Here is a 26,938-nt window from a genome sequence, read left to right as displayed (position 1 = left end):
CATTTGTTACTTCTATAGTTTTTTGGTGGAGTCTTCAGGGTATTCTATATACAGTAGCATGTCATCTAGAAATAGTGAAAATTTAACTTCTTCCTTACCAATTTGGATGCTTTTATTTCTTTTTGTTGTGGCATCAGAGGTGGGGTCTTTTTATGGCAGTCACGTTGTAACCAACATGAATCACCAGACCCCAAAGTAGAAGTAAGCCATTAAAGATGTTATCACCAGTCCTTACTCAAACCAAGATGTCACAAGAATGTTAAGGCCACAAGCTCCCTGGTCAATTTTAGATAAAAGACTGTCCATGGAGGCCCATGTTGGCAACCCTGTGGGGACCCCTCCCACTCCTGAGAGCTTTTCCTGTATTTTTGTTTAATAAAACTCTATTGCTTTCTCACTCTCCTTTGTCAATGAGATTCATTCTTCAATTCTGTGAGACAAGAACCTAGCTCTCCTGCTTCAAATAGCTATTAACTCTTCTTTGAATGTCTGGTAGAATTTGCCTGTAAAGCCATGTCGCCCTGGACTTCTGTTTGTTGGGAGTTTTTGGTTACTGATTAAATTTCATTGCTGGTAATAGGTCTGTTCAAATGTTCCCTTTCTTCCCGTTGCCAACATGGCAGGGCAATCCAAGTACTTCAGGTCGGCATATTTTCTGAAGTCCCAGACTTCTGCGACAAACAAGACTCCCAAGTGTCTCTTATTGAGGATACCATGGTCAGCATACAGGAATCAGCCTTTGCAAGGCTTCTGGATACCTCTGTTCTGCCAGTAATCAAGGCTCTCAGGTGTCTCTTAGTGAAGGATATTCCTGCAGCCCAACAAGTCATGTACTTGCAAAGCAGTCCAGCCTCCTCCACCTGTACCCTATAGACAGGCTACATGGTGTGTTCCCAAGCTTCCCCAGAACTCGAGGCTCCCAGGTGCTGCTTTTGGTTGGCTTCTCAGTCCTCTGGGCAGGCTCTGATCTGGCAGGGCAAATGCAGTTCCTCTGGATCTGCCTCAGATCTAAGCCTCAAGGGCTGCATGTACTCAGAAGTGATTTCTGGTTGTCTGTCCTGGGTCATTGAAAATTTTGTTCCTTCAATTGCTAGAAGAAAAGGCCCAATTTCATTGCCAACTCCCATTTCTCGTAGAGCACCTTCAGCACTGGATGTACTTCATCTGCACACTTGCATCCTGATGTCTTCACTGGTCTAGCAGCTCCTCATCCTTCTCGTGTCTGCCTTCGAGTTTCATGATGCTCTCAATCTCATACAGCTCCTGGGCCAAGAGGCTGCCCGTGCACTTTTCTTGGTTCACCCTCGCCAGTGCTGTCAGTACCCTATTGCCCTTAGACAGACTGCATGATGTGTTCCTGGCCTTTTCCAGAACTCAAGTCTTCCAGGTGTTGTATTTAGGTGGCTGCCTAGTATGTTGGGCAGGCCTATATGATCCTGAGTCTGACTTTCTTATTCAAGAAATAAGAATATTGTTGTCTAAGTATAGTCACATGAAGCACCAGACTCACAATAAACACTCAATAAATTAGGTCCTATTTCCTCAGGTTTGCTCCCAAGGCCTATGCTCCCCCATTCTCCAGGGACTTGAAAATGTGCCCAGCACTGGAACCAGGGCTTTAACCATTTATCTGAATCTGTGGTAGTACATGTTTACCTTCCCTCCTGCCCCCTTCAGAACTTTGTCCATGTCAACAGGTATTCCCAGGAAATGAGATATTTACCAAAGGTACTTATTGATTACTGCAAGGCCTACATGGTATAACCTTGAAAAAACAAGTAGGTTGACATGACTCATTTTAAAATCCAGTATTCATTAATGAATGCCATCCATTAACAATATTTCTCCATTGTCATGAATTTCTTCAATATTATCAGGGTCGTACTGGCTTAGAAAAAATATTCACCAGGAAAAGGTTAATTATTAATAGTAATTACTGGAAAAGAATATAAAAGGATTCTTCAGTTCTTTCAGATGATAGAGCACCTTCTTTTAAGGTTCATCTGGAACAATGAAGACTCTTAGACCCATATGTTTTCTTGTTTTCTTCAGCTACGTTCAATGTCAAACTCTTCAGAGAAGTTTACTAGCTGCAGGTAGGGATCCTATTTACAATCTATACATCCCATGTGCCAGGAGAAAAGGCATAATGACTACTAAAAATATACTAAAATATAAGGAAAGGCTAATCTTCCTCAGTGCTCATCATTGTCAACAGAGTCATCGGAAATTGCTAGAAATTAATTTGTGGCAGGGATGCAGAAAGAGAGCTAATATATAGAGGCAGCACACACAGGAAGATCTCGTTTTAGCCTTACTTCCACTCTAGGTGAGGGAACAACACTTTTCAAACTTGTGTTTGAAACCGGATGAATGATTTTGGGTAAAGCAACTGTGTTTATAATAGCAGGAGTAATATTATGAGCTACATTCTTCAGTACCTATTCTATGCTACATGTTGTGCTCAGCACCACACACGGGTGTGTCCATTTAATCCTAACAACTATCTAATGTGGTAGAGTTTATTTATGTTTTCTAGGTAGAGAAACAGAAACTTCTAGAGCTTAAGCTATTTTTCCAAGGCCACACTCAGTATCAGAGCTAGAAATTGAACTCAGAGTAATTGACTCTAAAGCCTTTCCCCATAATAGAGACGATAATGGTTTCTTTATTTAACAGAAAGCTGCTCAGCTCTTTAGAAGCTGTTAGTATAAGAAGATATTGTTTTCAATAGGGAACGTGTGTGTGTGTGTGTGTGTGTGTGTGTGTGTGTGTGTGTGGTGAGTGGTGAGTGGAGGTGATAAGAAAGATAAAGTTGATGAGTAAATCCAGAATGGGTGAGATATTGCTTTTGCCAAATGAAGTCTGGCAAAGTGCTAATGTTTATACGTTTGCTCCCAATGTTAAACTTTAATTTTCTTAGTATTCCTTGGATATACTAATAACTTCTAATATAAAGAGTTAAATAACAAAATCATGTTAATTAATTCAGCTGTGTCAACACAAGTACATGCAACTTATTTGTGGGCTAATGACAGATTTCAAGTACACAATATATTTGAAGAGAAATAAGTTATTCAGAGAATGCAGTTTAAACTCAAGTGAAGACGTAGTCTGGTAATTCGTTTTAATTTTTGATGGTAACTAAAATATATCTGGTAATTTATAAGTGAATAAACATGGATTTCAGAATTATAAAGGGAGATTTCAATTTTGAAAATATCCTCTTATGCAAACAAAATCTCATTTTTTTTTCAGCCTTGCGCCACATTAATAGCCCGAATTATCTGCAGGAGAACTTAAGGGACATGTGAGTTTTGTTACCAATATTCTCTCCTCTGAAATATGAAATCACAATCATTTTGGAAGGGGGACAGGGGTAGTGATCTAACGATGATGGAGGAAGAGTTTGATTTTATCTTTAACGCTCTTCTAAGTGTTATGTTTCAGCACCAGCATTATGGTTGCTCAGTTTCTTCAGAAACTAACTTATGAAGAAGTACAAACCATAGTTGAAGAGTTGGTAGATCTCGCAGAGAAGTGCAAGGTCCTCAAGGCACATGAGTCACCGTCAGAATGCGCTCACCAGTTGGTAGGTGGATCATGTTTTGCCTTTCTCTCTCTTTTTTTAAAACTAAAATTCCAACCAGAGGTGTTGTTATGAAGTGGGATGTTGAAGAAGTAGATAGGGGCTTTTAAGGCAACAATATGTATATCAATCAATACTCAAAATATAATCTTTGTAGGTTTATATGCCTACAGTTCTTCATTGCATCTCTGGGAGATCAGACTCAGAGAACCAAATGCTCAAGAGAACGAATTATAACCTAGAATGCCAATTTGTTCGTTTCAGTTGGTTGCTCTGCCTCTCCCACTGGAAAGCTATTATCTGACATCCTTGTATAAAGGTTCCTGGGAAATCAAAGTACTAATTTAAAAAAGTTTCTATAAGCATATGAAAAAGAAGAAAAAAGTGAATATTATCATGGGCTCTTTTCCCTAGTTAGTAGAAAATCTTGGGGATCACTACTGTCTTATGAAGTGTGTCTATCTTATTATGAGAAAATTCTTGATGAACACTAACATATTTGCACAATCCACATGTTTTTTGGATAATGTATCTCATCCTAAACATTTTAGACTACAGATCAATAGTTTTCTTCTTTATTGGTAAGTTGTTTTTTTCTTTTTCCATCTTCTCGGGGCTAAAACCTACCTATCTCTTAATAGACTCTTAGTAGACATAGAAAAACCGTCAGTCTAATTAGAAACACTTTTATTTTATTTTATTTTATTTTTTTAAGGATCTATTTTTTTTTGAGAGAGAGAGAGAGAGGTGGGGAAGGGACAAAGGTAGAGAGAGACAGAAAATCCTCTGGCAGATTCCCTGCTCAGCATGGAGTCCCATGTGGGGCTCAATCGATCCCAGGACCCTGAGATCATGACCTGAGCCAAAATCCAGTCAGCTGCTTAACTGACTGAGCCACCCAGGCATCCCTAGAAACACATTTGAAATGAAGTGCTTCTGCTAGTGACTTGTCTCACTTATTTTATGGTGATTCCTTCTTATCTCTACTTCAAAAGATGGCCTATTTTCTGCCTTTATTCCCTAAATCTAGACATGTATGTTTGAAGTTTACAGCATCCCACACATTTACTGCCACTCAAAGGTATTTGAAAACTAGCTGAATTATTACATTTTCATTTGAACATTTGACACTGAATACACACTGCCTTGGAGTTCAATTCTTAAAATAACTTTCCATGGAAACCAAGCTAATAACAATTAGGAAGCAAGGAAAGCAAACTCCATTTATTTCTTGGTGGATAGTTATAAAAAAATACCTTGATTTGGTTAGGCTCGGGAATTTGGCTAATGTTTAATACCTCTTAATGACTGTATGAAAATAGATTTGAAATCACAATTATTTTGGAAAGAAGAGAATGGTAAATTCCATTTGGTCCATGTCCAGCATGTGGGAATTTAGACCTAAAAACCTACAAAAACTTTTGCTCAAAAGAGCTATGTCCAAGGATTATTAAATACAGAGTGTAAGATCATACGCTCAGTGGCCTTTTTCTTGATAATAATTCTTTACCTTTCCTAAGAATGTAGATCACACACGCTTCCCCTTTAAATTATTATTCCTCCTACAGATGACTACCTTCCTAGAGCACATTTGTGATAACCAAGGAAAGGCTGACAAACAGGAGTTTTCTGACTGTTGCAATATAAATAACAAAGCAAGACTCAAGTGCTTCCTATTACGCAAAAAAGGTGATGCAGATGACAGTGATGTCTTCCAAATTCCAAATCCTGAGCGCATCTGTGAGATGGACGAAGAGAACCAAGTGCCAGGGAAGGAGAGGTAAGACATTTCTCCTTGCCATACTCTCTGAAGAAGAGTGGTTTCCAATTTTGAAGACAGATCTTTTTTTATATGTATGGGACTCTGAGAACACAACTTTATTACATGAATTAAGGTAAAAATTTGAGCTGCAATACATATTTTTCTCCCTCAGAATGACAATTACAGTCGCAGTGAACCTGACAGGGTATGGAAATGTCTGTGTGTAGAAACATTAAAAATGACTAGGACAAAATTTTTTTAAAAAAAGATTTACAAAATGACTAAGACAATGTAAAGGACCCGTCTCCTTAATGGTTAGATGAGTCAGACCAAGCAAATGATGTAGAAAGGTCCAGCAAGTAGGCAGAGCATAATAGACAGAGTATTGGGGACAGAAAGCCGGTAATAGCTCCGAGAAGGGGCTGGCATTTGGAAGGTTCATCAAGGGATAACATAGAGGGTATCTGATAGGCATGGAGAGAGCCTGTCATTGGGAACCTACGAATAAGTGACAATTGCAGATTAGACAGAGATGAATTTTCTGCTCATTAACTTTGATTCTATAATTCCCATCTGGAGTAGATAGCATTATAGAAAATGAGCAGACAAGCTTCTATTTTGTTTACCTAGTGAGCATAGAGGTCTATCTGTAAAGGAGTGCGAGCAAGTGGCTTGGGTTTAAGGCAGGAAACCATGTCTAGAGAGGTAGAAATGGTAAGAGAAACAAAACGCTTCAATTCTCAAGGAATGCAATTCTAGCCATCTTATCAAGACAGGCTTAGACAATGGGAATCAGGTAAAGAGATCTGTTGCTGGTTCTAGAGGGCAAGGAGCGTGGTAGTGATTTGATTTCAGATTTTAGACATGAAATTTTAAACCGGAGGTGAATAAACAGGGTGACTTGATGTTGAATAATGTAAACTCTTTTAATTCACCCATGTGGAGGCAGAATTGCCCCCAGACATTATTGAACCTTCAAGAAGAAATTAATTGGTCCTAGCCACTTAGGCATAAAGGCCTGGGGTTCCCAGTGGCTCAGTCGGTTAAGTGTCCAACTCTTGGTTTCAACTCATGATCGCAGGGTCTCAAGATCGAGCCCTGTGGGGCTCTGCGGTCAGGGTGGGGTCTGCTTAAGACTCTCTGCCCCTCCCCTTTGTGCGTGTGTGCATGTGTGTGTGTGTGTGCGTGTGCTCACATGCTCCCCCCTTCAAATATATAAATACATCTTTTAAAAAAAAAGGAAAAGAAAGGACAAAAGACGGGATTGGACAGGTTCCAACTTGTCTGACATTAGGGGCAACCAAATGGGAACCAAAGTAGGACTCAGCTACCCTTTACTACAGTGCTTCCACTCTAAGGGAGAATTATAAAATCAGGTTTTGGTTGAACCCTCTGAGATTACAAAAATCTAACCAATACTCCGGCAGTGAGTCTAATCTCTTCTTGAATATTAACAATGAAGTCCATATTAAGGAGTTATTTTAAAAGCTAATCTTAACTGATATGCAGACAACTATAGATATTCAAGGAAAAATAATTTTCTAATTACTTGTCTCATAATTATAAGGCAACAACTTCATTTAATTCTCAACCAAGGAAACAATAACATATTTAGAGCTGGGGGAAGAAATCAGCTCTTTAAGACTTTTCAGAAGATAGCATAGGCTACAAATACACAAAACCATAATTACTGTACCTTTGGATTATCTGAGGAATTTTCAATAGCAGTTTTAATTATTGTAAGCTTCTATTGTATGTCTGACTATAGAACCCAACTTCCAATCAAACGTGACCCTATGTTACCTTACAGTTGAGACATTCCATTTTTTAAATGGCTCTAATTATTAGAAAGCTTTTCCTTATACTAAGTTAAACTTTGTCTTTGGAGATTTGAAATTAGATTTGCTCATATTGAATATCTTCTAAGGGAACTGTTACTGTAGCACAAAAATAAACTCTTAATTCAGCACACACAATAAAGAGCAAGGTATTGAATGGCTTTGGTGAAATTTCATATTGGCCAAGAATTTTGCCTTATGTTGGGAGGCAGATTGTTGAAAATATCAGTTCTGCTCTTCTGTTCTGTTTCTACAAGTTGGGCTTAAGAAACTCTGCTGATAGAAGTCTATTGATGAAAATTCCAGGGGTTTGGGACCTCTTAGTGAGAATGAAGAGGGGTTTTTTGGGGGAGCACAGACCTACTTTTCTAAGTCTTGCTAATGAATATTGTTTAGTTCTATTATTTGGCCTATTTTTCTCCTTCCATGGTTTATGGATGATTTTTTCCTTTAAAGGTTTTTAAAAAGCAAAAGTAATAACCCCAGGATAAGCCAACTTTAGTGTGGTAGCAAATAATCTCTAATTTTCAGCAGCTCAATATAACAAAAGGTTTGTTTGTTTGTTTGTTTGTTTCACTCATGCTATCTGTCCAATGTGGATTGGAAGGAGGTCTGCTTATCATGGTCACTTAGGGACCTAGGTTGACAAAGACACCATCTCAGCACTTGCTTCTTTGATTACCATGGCAAGGGAAGGGGCTAATAGTAAATCGTGTATTGCTTCTTAAGCTCGTTCAGAAGCAACACTCATTATTTCTTCTCACACATCATTAACCAGCAAGTCACATTGTCATACCTCACCTCAGAGGGGGTGGGAATGTGCAATCCTACCATTTCCCTGAAAGGAGGGGAGCTGGAAATCTCTGGTAAACAACTCTAATGGCCACCACCTCGGTCATCCACCCACAAGAAAAGATTTTGTACTTTCAACTGAAAGGAAATGTTACCACGGGATTGCTACACACCAGTTGCTAGATAAGGCCTCTCTTGATGTTTGGTTAGTGCTTCAGGGCTCCTGCAAATCTCCAGTCTTTCGTTTTGGCACCATTATTCCCTATTGGGTCAGAAAGCAGCAAGAAATACTCCTCTGATGAAGTCACATATGGATATAGTCCCTGACCCCAGAAACTCTAGCCACCTTCTTGGGTGGGATTTTGTCTTTTAGACTCTGTAGTACTCAGGGATTTCTATTGAAATATTTTAAGCATTTCCTTGGCTATTTGTCATGAGACATAATTGCTTTTTCAATTGTTCCAGGGAAGGCAGCGGTAGCAATTTTTCGTTGGACTTCAGTGTTTTCTGCAGCTGTATCTTTCTCTGGGATCCCAAAAGGACTAGGAATTAGATCCCAAAGGAGCAGGCATATAGATTTATGTATTATCCAAGCAACTGGGGGTGGGAACAAGTTAAAACATGAACCAAGTCCCTATTCTATCTATTGCTTCCTCCATTATCCTTTCAATGTTGAAAACCCGGTTTTCTGGTATCACCATTTTCCCGCTGATTTCAGCCTGCTTTACAGATATTACATCTTAAACTTGTATTAGGGATAGTAGTATAATAATCAGGATGCACAAAGCTATGCTGTGGTCACGAGGAAATCCTAAATTTATAAATAAATCCTAAAGTACTAAATATTGACTGAATTCAGTAAAGATTTTTTTTTTTCATACCACAGTCTAAATTGGGTAGTTCTCTTTGGTGACTCTTGAAGAGTCTGGCTTCTGGTTGAATCTTGGGCAGATTTTTTTTTTCATGCCTGACAATAGGTAATTACAGGTGGCAGGTCTCAGGGGGGCAAGCTGCCCTTCCCACACCAGATTGGGGCAGAACACATTTCAGTCTCTGAAGGAGCTGCAGTCAAGGGCTCGATCCCCCCCCCCCCCCAAGATGGGCCGTGTTTTTGTGCACAGCTTCATTCCTGGCCCTGGGACCTCTGCGGAGACTTCCTCGTAGGGGTGATGGAGGGAGAAACTTGGACAGACCTCTGTACACTTTGGCTCAGCACTCAGGGCTTTCCCACTCCCGGCCCTTTCCCCTCTCCTTCCGCCTGCCCTAGGGTCCTTCAAACCGAAAGGGCTTTTGTTTGGGAATCCCACAGGAGAAAGCCATTCCCAAGTCTGTGGTGTTCTACCGGATCCTCAACGGGTGCAGGACCTTGGGGGGAAGTGGACAGGGGGAGAGGGGGAGGAATCGACACTTCTGCAGTTTAACCTCTTGCTCATACTTTCCCAGTCGGTGATTAAAGTCTTGAGTGTTACTTTCATTTGGTTTTAGTTGGCTACTCTGACACTTGGCAGTTCATCTCTCTCTAACTCGGCTCTGGTCCTGACAATTCTCCTCCAAGGGGTAACTCGGGAATGCAAGATGTTTCCATCTCTATATTATCTGAAGCGTGTGTTTCCAAGGTCACTGTGAAACAGAAAGAGAGAGAGCAGGGAACTGTGCTGAGACATTAACAGCCACACCTCAGAGCACTGTGGAGCACATTCACTCACATTTCCCCATCTGTGACTCAGTTACATGTTCTCAGACTAACTGCAAGGGAGTCTGGAAAAGGAGTCTCCCTACGCACACGGATTTGGATTTGTGTGAGCATTGAGCCAGTTTTTGCCTGTAATGTCATCTTGTTGAGTATTTTTGCACGTGTGTCTGTGGGGTCTTTTGAGCAAGCTTTGCAAAAATAAGAGGAGATATGTATTATAAGTGAAAGGCAGACCTAATGCCCAGGCTTTACTAGTGTGAGGAATGAATGAACTAGAGAGAGAAATAAAGACAGGAGACTTAGTAACAGACCAAAATATTGAAGGGCACGTCTTGGAGGACAATGGCGTTAACTTTCCTAGTCTAGAAAGAACTTCCGGATGATCTTGAGAGTCTCCTCCGCCCTCACTAATAGATTCTTAATTTAATCCTCCTGCACCAGTTGTACAAGCCTGCATTTACAATTCAGTTTGGACTACTGAACTTTCTTTCTTACATAAAAATGAAAGTTTTAGTAACTTTTTCTTTCCCCACCAGCCTGGAAGTTACACTTCATGGGCATTCAGTGAATGTCCGACTAACTTCACAGTGATCCGTCCAGAGTGACGTGAACATGTGGTGTGTTTACGTACTGTGCTACCTCATCTCTTTCACCATGAAATTCTAGAAGCTCAGGTCAACAAAACTAGATGAAGAAACAGTGTTGGCACATGTCCTTGAATTCTAAATTACACAACTTTGTATTTGCCCAATTACAGGTACATTTATGAAACATCTCGAAAGTATCCATTCTTGTATGGACCCACTATTCTGACCATGTCTGCTTGCTATGAAACCACTATTCGGTCATGTTGCCAAGAAGAAAATAAAACTGAATGCTTCCAGATAAAGGTAAACTATTCGTACGTCAACTGTTATTTAGAGCCTTGCTCTGCAAAGTGTGGACTGTGGATCAGCTCATATGCATAGGCTGGCAGCTCACCGGAAATGCAGAATCTGAAGCCCTTCTCCAGACCTACTAAATAAGACCTCATGGTGATGAGAGACTGAGGCGATTCACATTGTTATCACAATGTGATTGATATATATATATATATATATTATATTATATATATAATAATACATATATTATATATATAATTTATATTATTATATTATTATATTATTATATTATATATTATATATATAAATTATATATATATATATATAATATATATTATATATATATTACCTCCCTCTTTTTGACCCTAGTGACTCCATATATATATATATATATATTACCTCCCTCTTCATAATAATATATATAATTATATTATATATAATATATATATATATATATATATTACCTCCCTCTTCATTTGTCCCCTAGTGACTCCTTCAGAAGTCAATCTGAATTCCTAAGCAGGACAGTCTTTTTTTTTTTTTTCCTTTTAGGCTTATATTAATTAAAAATGGAAAAACAAATGATCATGCAGACTTATATCTCATTACTTCACATTTCTAAGGAATGAACTTTTTTTGTGGGGGTTAAGCTTTTTTTTAAAGCAACTTGTGCTTACTCTTTTAAGTTACAAAGTTTTCTTAATTTTGACCCTTCTCAGTGGAGAATTTTCCTTAACGTATAACATGCCCCTATGAAGTTAGCCAAGAGTTCTTCCCTCTTCTATCCCACTTTATGATCTTGACAGTATTGCTGCTTCTAGGATGTCTGTTCCTAATAGTTCTTCATTCTTCCTCAGAGAAAATGACATGACCAAGTGTGTAAAAATTGTGTCTCTGATCAGAGAATGTGGTTTATGAGTTAAGTCTTCAGAGACTCTTGAAGAAGTAGACAAGCTTGTTTGTACTAGATTTTAAATGAGTGTACTACAACAAAATAAGGATTAAAGTAATAATCATATTTACAATTAATTATAAAATACAGTTATATTTAACAATAATTACTAAATTAAGTTATAATTATTGTGCTAGTTTTGTGGTTTGACTGTTGCCTTCGTATATATTTTTTGACTTGTTCTTAAAAATAGCACGGTACGGTACAGTTAGCCAAAGTAAAAATAATCTGTGGTCGCTATAATGTTTTAAGTGAAAAAATAGAGTTGTTCTGAAATTTTTAAAATATTACTAATACTCCCAGTACACGGAGATACCACTTTTAGTATATGTCCTTTTATTCATTTTTCCATTCACAGATTTTATTTTTACATTGTTGTGATCACACTGCATATCTAGTTTTGATTTGAGATTTAAACATACCTGCTTTTTATTAGAAGTATACATTTTGTCAAAATCAATGTGCCATTATTTACTTTACCATCACTCTGCTGTTGAGACATTTTGTCTCCAAAATGTTGCCATTGTAACAAAACATGCATGTTCTTCTTTTTGCATAATTATGTTTTTTTTTTTATGTAGAAGAATTTATTTGCAATTGTTTCCAAAGTAAAAATCCTGGGTTAAAAACTATGAACATATTGGGGGTGGGAGACTTCTTTAATGTATATTGCAAAACTGGAGCATATATTTTAGATAAGCAGTAGGAGACACGTCCAAGATGACAGAGCTAGTAACTTGAATAAAAACAAAATACAACTGTAAGACATTGTTGAAATTTATTCTTGTGGCTCTCTGGACTTTTGTTTGCTCACTTTCATGTCTTCTTTTTATTCCCTATGTTTGAGGTTCTAGAACAGGTGATCTCTGGGAAGTGAGATGCTATTTTATAAAACCAACCAACCAACCAACCAACCACATTGTGCTTTTGCATTTGGTCTCTTTTAAATAAGACAATAAGGACTTCCTAATTTTGAGGAGATAAACAACTTTTGCTTTTCTTTCTTGTTTACTAATGACAAGAGTGACTTTTTCTGTTACGACCACATTTCTTTGATGAGTTGTTTTTCTAATTACAGCTAGAACCCATCAGAAAATACATTAGAGAAATATCTTTGAGGCATCACCATTTATGTGAAATTGGGATTAAATTCAACCACAAAGTAGCAAAAGCAGTGTAAGTTACTGAGTGAGATATATGAACTCTGTTGCTGTTGGATCACCGCATTTGATCAAACTCATTTGAAAAATCATTTTTCTTTCAATTAATAACGTCTCTCAATGCAAACCTGGATCCTTTCTCTACACGTATGCTACTTGCCTGTTCAATAGGGCACATGGAGCTGGGCTTGAAACCGCACAACCCACTGTCTCCTGCCTCAGTTTCTTCCTTTGCGCACAAAAGATTCTGTACATGAACTTAATTGTTCCGCATGATAAAAGCTGGCAGACAAAATGTATTCTTTTCTCTGGGAAAACAGGAAAGATTTTGGTTCCAGTGTCATGCAGAACAGAAAAATCTAGTGTTGTTTTCTGGGTGGGGATGGAAGAGTGTGGGGTGAGGAGAATTGGATGTTACTCATTGTGCCTTTTTCCCGGCCCAGATTGTAATTCTGTCCAAGTTTACCTGTGAAGTGATGTGTCCTTCCTTTCTTCCCCAATTTGGAACAACACTGGGCTGCATGGAAGCTTAGTTCTCCTTATAAGGCAGGCCCATTTTCCCTATTGCCAGAGAAATTTGGGGGATGTTGCTCAGTTGTCAATGGGGAGAGGCAAGGGAGACCCAAGACTCTTAGAATTGTTGCCTTTATGATGAAGAATTTTACTTGGAAAGTCAGGTCAGATAAATTTCCAAATTACCCATCTAAGCAACTCAGCGTCTTTAAGTGATCATTTCAATGATGAAAATGACTGTATTTTGCATGATTATGAATTGAATGGTATTTGTTTTGTGATTTAGATCTTTGTGTGACTCTGAGTGCTATGATTGAAGAAATAGAAGGCATTTAAAATATACTGTCTTCCTCCTACATTTGCAAATGTGTTTATTATTTTGGTTACTCAATGAACTAGAACTAATTTTAGAAAGGATTGAATTCAAAATATGGTTTAAAATGTACTTATTTTTCTTTTCAGGGAATTGGTTCTGCTGACTAAAAAACAACCGAAAGCTAACTTTTCTGAAATTGCCAGGCTGGCCGTGGATATTAAAAATCTGCATCAGACGTGTTGCGAAGGAGACGTAGTCGCGTGCGTACTTGGCAGGGTGAGAGCCTCTCCTTTCTTAAAACTCACTTCAGCCTTGAAAAAAACTTGCAATTCTTTTTTTTTTAATGATTTTATTTATTTGACACAGAGAGAGAGAGAGAGAGAGAAAGGGAAGCACAGCAGGGGGAGGGGAGGAGGAAGAAGCAGACTCCCGCTGAGCAGGGAGACCCACATGGGGCTCAATCCCGGGACCTTGGGATCATGACCTGAGCCGAAGGCAGATGCTTAACCAACTGAGCCACCCAAAGCGCCCCAAAAGTTTCAATTCTTAAAGAAAGGTGACCATGGTACATAATGCATCTAAAATAAAGTAATGAGCATTTCTCAATCTTACCGGAATTACCAGAATGTCTCCCCTCTTGTCTTGTCCCAGCTCAGGCAATGATTTGATTTGTTTCTTTCTCCCTCCCACACTTCTTTTCTCACTCCTCTCCTCCTTCCCTTCCTTTCTTCCTTACTTATCCTGTCTTTTTTCACTTTATTCTGTTATTCTTTAATTTTTAGAGCTGACCTCTAATTGCCTTCCAAATAGGTTTATATTTCATTCACCTTTGAATCCCAAGCAAGTCCCAGAATTGCAACCTAGAGCCCCAGGCCACATCAGACTGGAGGAAAGAGAGACATCAAGACAAAGAGGTGGGCTTGCGGTTTGGGGGCATGGACACCATAGAATTCACCTGCCCCTCATCCAAGTGTAAAGTCTCTAAATCCCAGAGAAGGAAAAATTGTAACTGTCAAAAACCCGACGAGGCTTTAGTAAATCACAGGTTACAAGTCATGTTCCTACTCATTCTGCAAGTTAGAAAATTGAAGAATTTTCATCATGATAAATAAAACCCAGGAACAAAGAAGACTAGTATCATCATTTCATGGGGATGTCCACGACTCTTATAGACAGGAGTCTCCACCTTCAACGATTTTAGTCCCATTCCATGAAAGATTAAGGGATATAAGCAACTACGGTGTTAAAATAGAAAGTCATCGCATAGACAATAGCATCCCTCGGATTCTACGTCCTCAACTATTTACTTTGCTAGAACAGAGTTGGGGTCTGACCACAGCTTTTCTTTGGTACCTCTTGTGGTTGTGAAGTCAGTGCCATATTCAGCCCGACTGCTGGGAAGGGTGACCGCAGGCACTGCCCCTTTCATCCTGGGGATACACAGTATAATGTCATTCTTGAGCTTCTGTCTGTATGGCAGGAATCCCAGCGAGTGCTGGAAGACAGACTCCCCCGCTTACTTAGTAGGAGTCCTGGATTTTCAGGACAGACTATTAGAATGCTATTTGTGTGAAGATTAGGTGAACTTGGGGGAAGAGTAAAGAGAAAGTGGGGACCAGACAGACTCCATCGTAATTAAAACAAAACAAAATCTCTAATATCCTTTAACACATAAACAATACCCGTGCCAAAATAACAACTCCATTTATAGTTCTACACCATGTCAGGAATGCCAGAACAATCGTTAATGATTTCATCATATTGGCTAGTATTCACAAACAATATAAAATAACTATAAATGGTTCTAGCATTCCTGTCTTGGTCCAGACTTTCATGGAAACAGATTTAAAGTTACTCACTTGAGAAAGGTATTGTCTGTGTGTTAAGAGATTTTTCATTCTTATTTTAGAGGTTAGTTTTTTTAAAAAAAGAATTTATTTATTTATTTGAGAGAGAGCGTGCACATGAACAGGGCGGAGGGGGGCCGGAATCTCAAGCAGATGTGCTGAGCACAGAGCCCGACAAGGGGTTTTATCTCAGGACCCTGAGATCATGAACTAAGCCCAAATCAAGAGTCTGACACTAAACCAACTGAGCCACCCAGGCGCCCCGAGGTCCTTTTGTTTTTAATTGGGATGGATTCTTAACATTAGTAAATGTTCTTTTGTTTTCTTAGGATCATCCTTTGATTTCCATTTAACTTATTCATTGGTGAATCATATTAAAAGATTTCTTAATTTTTTTTATTTAAATATTTTATTTATTTATTTGACAGAGACAGCCAGCGAGAGAGGGAACACAGCAGGGGGAGTGGGAGAGGGAGAAGCAGGCTCCCAGCAGAGAAGCTTGATGTGGGGCTCGATCCCAGAACGCTGGGATCATGCCCTGAGCCAAAGGCAGACGCTTAAGGACTGCGCCACCCAGGCGCCCCAGATTTCTTAATTTTTAATCATCTTTACATTGCTTACATTCATCTCATTTTGCTTTATTTCTGGATTTTATATATGCATAATTTTCAAATTTTTGCATTTGTGTTTACATGAAATTGATCTAGAACTTTCAGGTTTTGGTATTCAGTTATGCTACCTCCCCAAAATTGCACTGTTCTTCCTTTCAAAATCTCTGAAATAATGTAACAGTATTGAGCATGACCTGTTTTGTGAAGGTTTGAAAGAACTTGTCCGTGAAACTGGAGCAGAGATTGAGACAGAAACCCATGAGACAGCTTTTCAATTTCTTTTGCTATAGATTTATTTTGACAAATTTCAGTCTATCCTCACTATTTATTAATTCAGTGTTTGTGAATTCACCTATTTGCCAACATTTATCTGTCACCCCCAAGTCAATACTCATAGCACTTTGGTGGTCGTCCGCAGGCTTGCTGGGCACGCTCAGAGCAGTGGAGAATTTGAGTTGCCTATGCACTTTGGTGGTCGTCTGCAGGCTTGCTGGGCACGCTCAGAGCAGTGGAGAATTTGAGTTGCCTGATGCCAGTAGTCCCACTGGGAGGAAATACATCAAGGTTCTGCCTTCTTACTGTAAATAAGTGTCCTTTCTGCAGTCTAGTGCCACATTTTCCACATTTTTGTGTTTTTTTGTTGGGGAGTTAGCTCTTTGAAATGGCCCCCAGGCATAGTGTTGAAGTGCTGTCTGGAGTTCCTAAACACAGAGAAGCCATGATGTGCCTTATGGAGAAACTAACCTGTTAGATGTATTAGTTCAACATTAATAAATCAAGTGTGTATTAAATAAGGGGTCTTTAAATAGAAACACACATAACACAAGGTTAGGTCTTGATCTCTTGACAACAAAAATGTGACCAGAGACTTGCAGGCAACTAATCCTGGATTCCCCCAGGGCTGATGCATCAGTATTCACAAATTCAGTGAATTTATAACTATTGTGACCATTCAGCATCAACGGCACCATTTTTGGGTCGGGTTTTAGAACACACATTTTTTAAAAATAAAGTCTCCTTTATCAGCATTTTCTCATTTAGGTATTGAGTTCTACATAATAATGTTATTTGGTAATTAAAAACATCAAGTATGTAGTTATAGTTCCTTTTCTCCATGTATTCGCGTTTTCTCCTTTGTTTAATTAGCTTTGCAAAGGTCCTGTTTAATGCCTTGGTCTTCTCCAAGGCAAAGTTCTCGGGCTTATTTATTAATTCTACTAAGTTTCTGCTTTTAATTTTATTAGTTCCCTCAGATTTGTTTAGCTGTTTTTTTAATGTTATAAACATAATTATTTAGTGGACATCCACGAATTTGATACTGAACACAAGAACTAAAACATTCCCAGTCATTTGTATTGTAATTGTAAATTTCCATAATTGTTAGTGCTTATTTTTATTCAACACACACTTTTATAGTACTTAACGTGGGTCAGGCTCCTTTCTTTGTTCCTAATAATTATTAATCCGTTTAGTTCCTACAATCTTAGGAAGTATTACTTTAACCCCATGTTATAGATGAGGAAAATTGAGGCATCAAGAGGCAAAGTGGCTTGCCTAGGTCACGAAGTTGGGAAGTAGCAAAGTCAAGATTAGAACTCAGGAAGTTGGACTTCAGAGCCAAAGCTGTCAATCATTGCGCTGATTTATTTTTCCAGGGATGACTGCAAAGGTGTGTCTAGAAGATGATAGGTGGTGGGAGAAGTTTTTCATCTACTTGGAATGTCTGTATTCTCACAATTTCTTTCATCAATTTTCTTCCTCTCTTCTACTACCCTTTAAAAATTGGTATTCCCAATATATCTGTCTTTTTTAAAATTTTTTTTATTTTGTACATATAGTCCGAGATGGCTGTCCCTCGGTTTCAGGAGAAGAATTCAGTGGTTCCATACAACACCCAGTGCTCATCACAAGTGCCGTCCTTAATCCCCATCACCCTTCTAGCCTATCCTCCACCTACCACCCTTCCAGCAGCCCCCAGTTTGTTCACTATCACAAAGAGTTTGTTTTATGGTTTGCCTCTCTTATTTTTCCCCTGTGTTCATCTGTTTCGTTTCTTAAATTCCACGTGAGTGAAATCATATGGTACTTCTATTTCTCTGACTGACTTATTTCACTTAGCTTCATACACTCTAGCTCCATCCACATCATTGCAAATGGCAAGATTTCATTCTTTTGATGGCTGAGTAATATTCCATTGTATATGTATCTACCACCTCTTCTTCATCCATTCATCAGTCAATGGACACTGGGCTGCTTCCACTCTTTGATGCTGGTAAATATTACTGCTGTGAACATGGGATTGCATGTGTCCCTTTGAATTACAATTTTTGTATTTGGGCCAATACCTAGTGGTGCACTTGCTGGATTGTAGGGTAGTTCTATTTTTAACTTTTTGAGGAACTTCCACACTGTTTTCCAGAGTAAGCCCCATCATTTCTCAACTACATTTTCTCAATAACCCCTAAAGATCCTACATATCATTTCCCCAAATATGTCATATTCTTTCACTTCCAGGATTTTTTATATATAAAGATGAATAATTTTGGAATGTTCTTCCTCTTTGTTAGTTTCCAAGTAACTTTTATTTGTCTTTCAGGACTCAAATTGTTTAATATCTTCCCTCTGCTCTCCACCCAATCTGTATTGCCAATCTTTTTTCTTCCAAAGCGTCACATATGCACTTCTCCTACAACTTCTGTTACACTGCATTATGCTTGTTGATCAATTATTTGACTCTCTAATTAGACTATGAGTTTCTTAAGTGTAGAGATTAACTTACTCATACGCACACATGCATAATTATTTGTGTATGTGTGTGTAAGTAAATACATTAAATATGTAAGCATAACAGTAATATTATAACAATATATGTGGTAAATGACAGAGACAAAATGTTTCCTAAATTGGAATCCTAAAACAATAACAACAATAGCAAGACAATAAAACTCTTCTTTGTATCTTGTGGGGCTAACCATGGAAACAATACTAAAGTCTGTCTCCCCTTAAGTTCCTTAAGAGATGTTAAAAGAGCTTGTGACATTTGAATGAGGTCAAATAGAGAAGCCTTCTTTATTAGAACAAGTAACTATACATGACCTTTTTGGTCTCTCACTCAGTTTGCCAAGGATAAAGCAATGGAAGATACCAACTTTTTCTCTGGTTTTCTAGTAACAACAATAAAAATAAATAAGTTCAGAATGAAGTCATCAAAAATAACTGCTCCTTTTGATGTTTTATAGAGCCAGCTTATGAACTACACCTGTTCCAAACAGTCGATCCTCTCCAGCAAAATCAGTCCGTGCTGTGCACTGCCGGTACCATTCCGAGGGGAATGCATTATCATCTCAGAAAATGACAATAAGCCTGATCTTTCATTCATGCCACTCGGCAGGTTTACAGAAGACCGATCTGTATGCAAGCAATTCTCCAGCAAGCCAGATGATCTCCTGCAAGAGTAATACAGATTTTTGTAAAATCTTCATAACGGAATATTGTATTTATGGATTTGGGGGGAAGGTTGTAGGTTTGGGTGATGACAGAGGCTAGCCCAAGATGTAGATGAGTGACTTAAATTGTTCAAGAGGAGATGCTTGGCAGAGTCTGAAGTGGCAGCTACTTATACAACTCCAGTCACTTGTTAGCATATGAGAATGCAGGCTTTGGGTGATTGGGTCTACAGCATTTTTATTTTATTTTATTTTATTTTTCATTTAAGTTCATGAACTTAATTACTTCACATATAGTGTATTATTAGTTTCAGAGTTGGAGTTCAGTGATTTATCAGTCTTATATAATACTCAGTGCTCATCACGTCATGTTGCCCTCCTTAACGTCCATCACCCAATTACCCCATCCCTCCCACCCTTCTCCCCTCCAGCAATGCCGAGTTTATTTCCTATGATTAAGAGTCTCTTATGGTTTGTGTCTCTCTCTCTGATTTTGTCTTGTTTTATTTTTTCCCTCCCTGCCTCTATGATCCTCTGTTTTGTTTCTTAAATTCAACATATGAGTGAGATCATATGATAATTGTCTTTCTCTGATTGACTTATTTCACTTAGCAATAATACCCTCTTGTTCCATCCACATTGTTGCAAATGGCAAGTAATATTCCAGTGTGTGTGTATGTGTGTGTGTGTGTGTGTGTATGCACACCACCTCTTCTTTATCTATTCATCTGTCGATGGACATCTGGGCTCTTTCCACAGTTTGGCTACTGTGGACATTGCTGCTACAAACATTGGGGTGCAGGTGCCCCTTCGGATCACTACATTTATATCTTTGGGATAAATACCTAGTAGTGCAATTGCTGGGTCATAAGGTCTACTGCATTTTGAAAGAAGCCGAAAGGCACTTGATTTTTAAATGTTGACAACTAATACAGAATTTTTAAAAACACAGTGAGGGTCAAGTGTTTGCAAACTTTGCTCCAAAGTACTCATTCCTAAGTAAGGGCTTCAGATTGGTATACCTGGTGAACTCTTCTATTCTAATTAATTAAATACCTACTACCAAAGCCGTGGTGTGGCATTTAAAGATTAGAGAGATTCTGGTGTCCATTCAGAAATGCCTATTAATTTGTGCAAGACAAACTGATTTCAATACGTAATATTAAAGCAATACCGCTGTGTGATTGAAGTATTTCCAAAGTCACTTTGTGAAGCATTATTTGGAGCAATTAAACCAACAAAGCCTAAGAATTTGAGTTTTCTTCAAAGCACTCTGTAGAATGATTTGAGCTATATTTCCGAAATTACATTTGATATGGCTTATAAAAGTAAATGTCACTGCCTGAACCCACTCATTCCTAAACTTGCATTTGGTACTAGAAAAGTCGATAGGCACAACTTCGTAGTGGATATCACATTAAGCTATGAGTTGGGAGACCAGAGTTCCAAGACTAGCTTTGTCATGCGTAAACTTTGGAATGTAGGTCAAGCCACTTAATTTCCTTAGGCTCTTGTGTTCGAGCTACTAACTTAGGTGGTTGGATAAGATCACTTCAAAGGTGCCTCCTGCAACTCTGTGATTCCTTTGTAAACATTCTAGGGTCCAAATTTCTCTTTCTTGTGACCCAGAAGAATGTGTAGATTAGGCTCAGACTACTCGAGCTTGAAAGCTTATCTGGAAAAGAGGGGAAGATGATGATTTTAATAACTAGCTAGCACTTCCTAGCACAAAAATTCCAATACTTATAAAATCTAGGCTCAAAGATGTTTGAGAAAAATGTGCTCTCATCCAATCACTGGGAATTAATTTCTCATAAAAGTAAGTTAGTGACCCTGAACCAGACACTCTCAGCTAATCAGATTGTTTTAGTTCCAAGTTCTGAATCTGACGCCACTCCTGTGTGACTTTGCAAAAATCTCGTCATTTTATTGATTCTGTTTCCTTATCTCAAAATGTAGTCAATGAAACCTCCCTGCCATCCACCCAAGGTTTCCAAACGCCTAGAATCAGTGAAAATATTGAAAAAATTTCATAATCATAATTAGGTCTTGAAAGAAAACTCATGTCTTCTGAATTTTACTGTTTACTTTCTAATATGTTTGATATGGATACAGGTTTCTTTATGAATATTCAAGAAGACATTCAGAATTGGCAGTTCCTGTGATTTTAAGAGTGGATACTGTATATCAAAATTTATTGGCAAAATGCTGTAAATTAGAAAATCCTCTGGAATGCTATAGCAATGGGGTAAATGCCTTTTTATTTTCTAACTTGTTACTCATAAGTAATTACCAACCTAGGAAAAATTCCGGTGCTGTTGGTAGTGCCGTATTTTATAAAAGGATTGTGCGTCTTCTTGCTAATTCCCAACACTGCACAACAAATATAATTTTCCTCTAAACCAAAGGACACATCATCATACAGTAGCAGCTCTCTGAGTCACTGTCTTATAGATTCTGTGCTTCATGAAAACTTCTCTGTGCAATCTACTCTTTTGATGAGTGTCTGGGCTCCGTAGCAGATGGCATGAAAGCACAGCATATTAAGGTCTGAGAACGTTGACTATTTCCTTTAAGCAGTCCTGGAAACTGTCCCTGTTTCAGGCCAGAAATCATACTGTTTGCAGCAGCTCTGTTTGTGCACCTGACATGAAAAAAGCAGGTGACCTTACATATGTGACCAGATGATCGCTTACCCATGCATTACCAGGGGCCAGGTGGTTCTGGCTTCTGTTCTTCTAAGCAATGGCTTCCATGTTGACAGAGGGCAGGGTACTGGTAGAGGATTGACGGATCTCTTGTCCTGTCTGGGCTCAAGCAAGTACATCTACCACCTTTCAGTTCCCAGAGAGAAGGATCAACGAAGGTAATTTATTCCCCTGAGGGTGAGCACCCTTTCGCAGCATCCCCAGTAGACCTCCACAACAATCATTGTGACAACAGCACCTTACAGGAGCATGGATGGTTAGAGTTCACAAAGCAACTCTACAACCAGTGTCCTATTGGATCCTCACGCCAGCCCAGTAACATAGGTAATGCCAGAATTAGTAACTGCATTTTACAGATGAGAGTACTGAGTTGTAGAAGGTTTAAAAGACTTGCCCAACATCACACAAGCAGTACGGGCAAGGCTAAGGGTTCAATCCAGGCAAACAGTTTGCAAATCTGGTAAAATTGTCACTGTAACAAACACTGCTCAGGAAGACCAGGTACGCTGGGTCAGATTAGTTGAGATGATAACCTGTCCTCCTACTGAAGAGCTAAGCCTGCAAGGTCACTTGTATTTTCCTGCTGGAATTTTATGCACATAGTTGAAGAACTCTTTGAACTAGCGGTTAGTTCTGCGAATTCCATTTGATTCGCTTCAATGTGTATTTGTGGAGTGCTTTACTATATTAAAGGCTGCTACCTGTTTTTATTAAACCGTGACTTCTTAATACATATCTATATTTCATGCCTATATCTGTATCTCTGTATCTGTGCTGTTTATGTAAAAAGGCTGTATTATTAAATACAACCAGCACACTCTGACCAGTCAAACTGAGATCTGTAAGCTACCTTTAAAGAGCTCTTTGGCCTTGATGAATGATTTGCCTTATGCTTGGAAAATACACCGTATCCACAAACGAGTTTATATCGCCAGAAACTAAATATCAATCTTGTTAGACCACTTCTTTTCTCCATAAAGTACATGGCCGTTCCTATTTTACCAGAATGTGTTTTTCGAGATTTGCAAGCTCACTAAGTAAATAAAGTCCTGGGTTTAGGAAAACAGTTACATTAAACTATCAGGGTTTTGCAATCTTACCTCAAGATATTTTGTTACAGTGATAACACTGATTATCTCTATTTTCCAGCAAGAGATGTTCCAAAGAGTGATTCGTGAAAGCCATGAGCGTGTAAAACATCACTGTGATTTACATGAGAAACTAGGAAATGCTAACTTCCATGACAGGTAGGTTTCACGATATTGTCCAGATTTATGCTTGTTAGTGAGTTTGTGTTAACTCCTGACACTGAGGGCTACTAAAAGTCTACATCCAACCTTGAAATCTCAGAGGCCAAGGAAAAAATGAGTTCAAAATTAACCTTGCTCTCTTTGTCTTGATAATGCGGATGTCCTCATAGCCTTAGATGTTTCCACGTGGCTTTCCAGGCCAGTTTCCAGATTCCAGCCAATGTCCAGAGGTTAGGGAAACAAGCAGGCCCTGGCTGCCTTCCTGCAGTCTCTTTGGGGTCTTCTCCCTCCCACCTGGGCATTTAGTTTGGGGCTTTGCCTGCAGCTGTAGGGTCCCTTTGTCAGTTTCAAGTCTGGTCATATAGTAAATTTAGTATTTTCACCGTAGAAGGTAGAGATGAATAGATACCTTAGCTATTTGCCAGAGAGAATACATAAATCTGTGTGCAGAGACTGATATGTCAAAGACCACTCTATCAAAAACCAAAGGCCAATTTTTAGTCATCTTTAGGGTCTTACTGTAATAGTCTATTTAGAAGTAGAGTATTGAGGAAAAAAATCAGTTTGATATGGTGTTCCATAAATTCAGCTTGAAATTGATGTCCAGTTTTAAGACTCTACTTATATCACATTTGCTACTATCTGATTAGTCAAAGTAAGCCATATGGCCAAGCTGAGTCAAGGGGTAGAGAAATAGATTCAACCTCTTGATTGGAGGATCTGCAAAATATTGTGTCCATTTAGAAATATATATATATATATCACACCATGTGACTTGATTTGGCTAATAAAATATGAAAACTTTGGGGGCAGAAGTTTAACAACCGATGCGTGCTTTCCTATTTTCTCCTTTCCTTCTTACACAATAGCCAGATACATTTGAGAAGGCAGCCGATTTATCTGTCTTGGTTCCAGAATGATCAAGGTAAGCAGAACCATCATGCCAAATTGTACTGGACATATGGCTTGAATAAGAAATAAGCCTTTGTGGTTTGAAGCCATGCAACGAAGTTGCATTTTTTGTTATTGTTACAAACCTAGTCTATCCAAACAAATACAAAAATTGTGCAGGAATTAAAGTGATATTTTAAAGGAATTAATTAATTAATTAATTGATGTCCAGAATAATGGATCCAAAAAAATTATTCTTTCAGAAGGAATATTTGGCTTATTACTTCTACACTGTGTTCATTTGCTAATGTTCAGTTTAAGGATTAGATCTGTGGTTCTCAAAATTTAGAGTACATCAGAATTACCTGAAGGACTTGTTAAAACACAGCCCCATCCCCAGAATTTCTCATTCCATACGTCTGAGATGAGGCCTGATAATTTGCTTTTTTTTTTAATGTTTTTTTATTACATTATGTTAGTCACCATACAGTACATCCCTGGTTTCTGATGCAAGGTTCGATGATTCATTAGTTGCATATAACACTCAAGTCCCCAGCGCTGCTGATACTGCTGGTCCACCAGTCATACACTGAGAACCACTGGATTAGGTTGCCTGCTCTTTGGATGTTACAGCTAAATTCTTTACCCAAGTCCATTGTAATATAAATGCAATGATTGAGTCTGACTTTTTGTTGTCTTCAAATCCAGGTCAGTAGACTCTTTCTCCTTAAAATCTTCCTCATATCCCTCTATTCCCACTACCACTTTTCTACTTCAGGCTATCACTGTCTCTCTTCTTGAATGGCCTTCAACTTCTTCTTTCACAATGCTTCTTGACCACCTTCACTCATCCTTTATGTGGCAACTATAATTATCCTAAAAACAATGCAAATCTGATCCTGTAACTAAGCTTTGTTCCTCTTTCTGTATCCAATCCCCAATTACCCCCCTGCAAAACCCCACAAAACAAAGCCACAATCACATTCAATGGCTCCTCTCCCACTTTCACTCCCTTCACTTGGCTCATTTTTTGTTATTGTTAGATCTCAGCCCACATGCCATTACCTCCGGGAGGTATGCCTGACCTCGCTGGGATGGGATTAGCTGCCATTCTCTGTGCACCCACAGCACTCTGAATTCCTGTCACTAAGTCAAGTGTACCTGCTATCTCACCCATTAGGGTGTGAGCCCCGTGAAAGTAGGGCCTGTTTGCTGATTGTTGCTGTGCCCCTATTCCTACACACTGTAGACAACCAACACAAGCTTTAATGGCCTATGTATACATTTATTTCAGAAGCTGATTTTACTAAGACTGATTTTGCAACCATCCACATTAGCTCTCATAGTATCCTTGATAAGTACTACCCCCCACCCCCTCCCCACGCCCTGCAAAGGATCAGGGTGGAGTGATGTGTGAAGTGTGAAGAGAATTCCAGGAATATTGAGTAAGTTATTGGGCCATTGGAACAAGGACTAAAAAGAATTAAACCCTATTTAATGCTTTGTTCAATCTAAGCTGGAGATTGTCAAATATTGAGGAAACTCCAGAATTCTTCCTTTTAGGCACATGGTCATTGCCAGGAGTAAGAGGAAATTATTCTTTCAGGCTCATAATCCTTTATACTAAGAAAGCTCCCCAACTATCTGCTCAAGAGTTGGTTACATTCACGAAGAACATGGCGGCCGCTGCCACCAAATGCTGCCCACTGAGAGATGAGCAACAGTTTGCCTGCATGGAGGACTCGGTAAGTACATCTGTGACTTTATGTTTGCGTGTTCTTGAAGTCCTAATCTCCAGCCTCCAGCAATCGATCTCATGTTTGTGGACACATCATGAATTGTCCATGGAGCTTAATATTTCTGTCTCTAGGAGAACTTTCTCTAGGTCAGATCATGCCAATTGTCTTGATTAATGGCAGAGATAAGATTGTTACTTCCCTAACGGTGGTGATGTCAGATTCAACAAGTCTTTACTTGGATCATACCCCAGGGTCTAATTCTTGGATTTTCAAGCCAACAAAAATGACTTTGTCAACAACTTCAAAGATAATGCTGATTTTAGATTAAGTCATCCTAATCAAATGTATAGGGAAAAAAAACCCCAAAAAACAGTCTTCCTCCCATGTTTCTCCTTTATTCTTACAATAACTACCACACTCACAACACCTTTGACACCAGATGTTTTTTTGCACAACAAGCAATTCTCTGTGACACCAGCTGGGTGTCCTACAGTTTAACTCATGCTGACACTATCTATCTGGAGATAGTGTCATATCCCCCAGGTTAAGGGCTCAGTCCTACAAGATTGCCCCCATCCCACTTCAGATAACAATTGCAAGTCCAGGTTGTCCCCTATGATTCTGACTGACCAGCTATAAATCTAAGGTTCCCATGATCTCCTCCTCAGGTTTGATTAATTTATTAGAGCAGCTCATAGAACTCAGAGGGCACTTAAGTTTACCAGATAAGTAAAACATTTGATAAAGGAAATAGGTGAATGAAGAGATACATAGGGTGAGGTCTGGGGGCATCCTGAGTGTAGAAGCTTCTATTCCTGTGGAATTGGGATGTGTCAATCTCTTAGTATGTGGATGGGTTCACTCACCTGGGACCTCTCCAACCCCCATACTACTGGGATTTTAAAAAGCTTCCTTATGTATATATGATCAATTACTAACTCATTTCCAGC

At 38.8% G+C, this 26,938-nt stretch overlaps 1 protein-coding gene across 1 annotated transcript in view; it reads left to right on the top strand.

The window, feature by feature from the left end:
• Nucleotides 1-2,011: 2,011 nt before the first annotated feature.
• Nucleotides 2,012-26,938, top strand: part of LOC121101544 (alpha-fetoprotein-like) — a 42,085-nt gene continuing 17,158 nt past the window's right edge. Inside the window, exons 1-11 of the mRNA XM_040625362.1 lie at nt 2,012-2,096; nt 3,259-3,310; nt 3,451-3,592; nt 5,158-5,369; nt 10,432-10,564; nt 12,586-12,683; nt 13,643-13,772; nt 19,194-19,408; nt 21,516-21,648; nt 23,258-23,355; nt 25,856-25,994. Of these exons, the coding sequence (XP_040481296.1) occupies nt 2,012-2,096; nt 3,259-3,310; nt 3,451-3,592; nt 5,158-5,369; nt 10,432-10,564; nt 12,586-12,683; nt 13,643-13,772; nt 19,194-19,408; nt 21,516-21,648; nt 23,258-23,355; nt 25,856-25,994 (1,437 nt within the window). The remainder of the gene's footprint in view (nt 2,097-3,258; nt 3,311-3,450; nt 3,593-5,157; nt 5,370-10,431; nt 10,565-12,585; nt 12,684-13,642; nt 13,773-19,193; nt 19,409-21,515; nt 21,649-23,257; nt 23,356-25,855; nt 25,995-26,938) is intronic.

Source organism: Ursus maritimus, unplaced genomic scaffold (assembly GCF_017311325.1).
Source record: "Ursus maritimus isolate PB19 unplaced genomic scaffold, ASM1731132v1 scaffold_8, whole genome shotgun sequence".
Classification (NCBI taxonomy): domain Eukaryota; kingdom Metazoa; phylum Chordata; class Mammalia; order Carnivora; family Ursidae; genus Ursus; species Ursus maritimus.
Note: the sequence above shows the minus strand (reverse complement) of the source record. Positions and strands in the feature narration are given on the sequence as shown.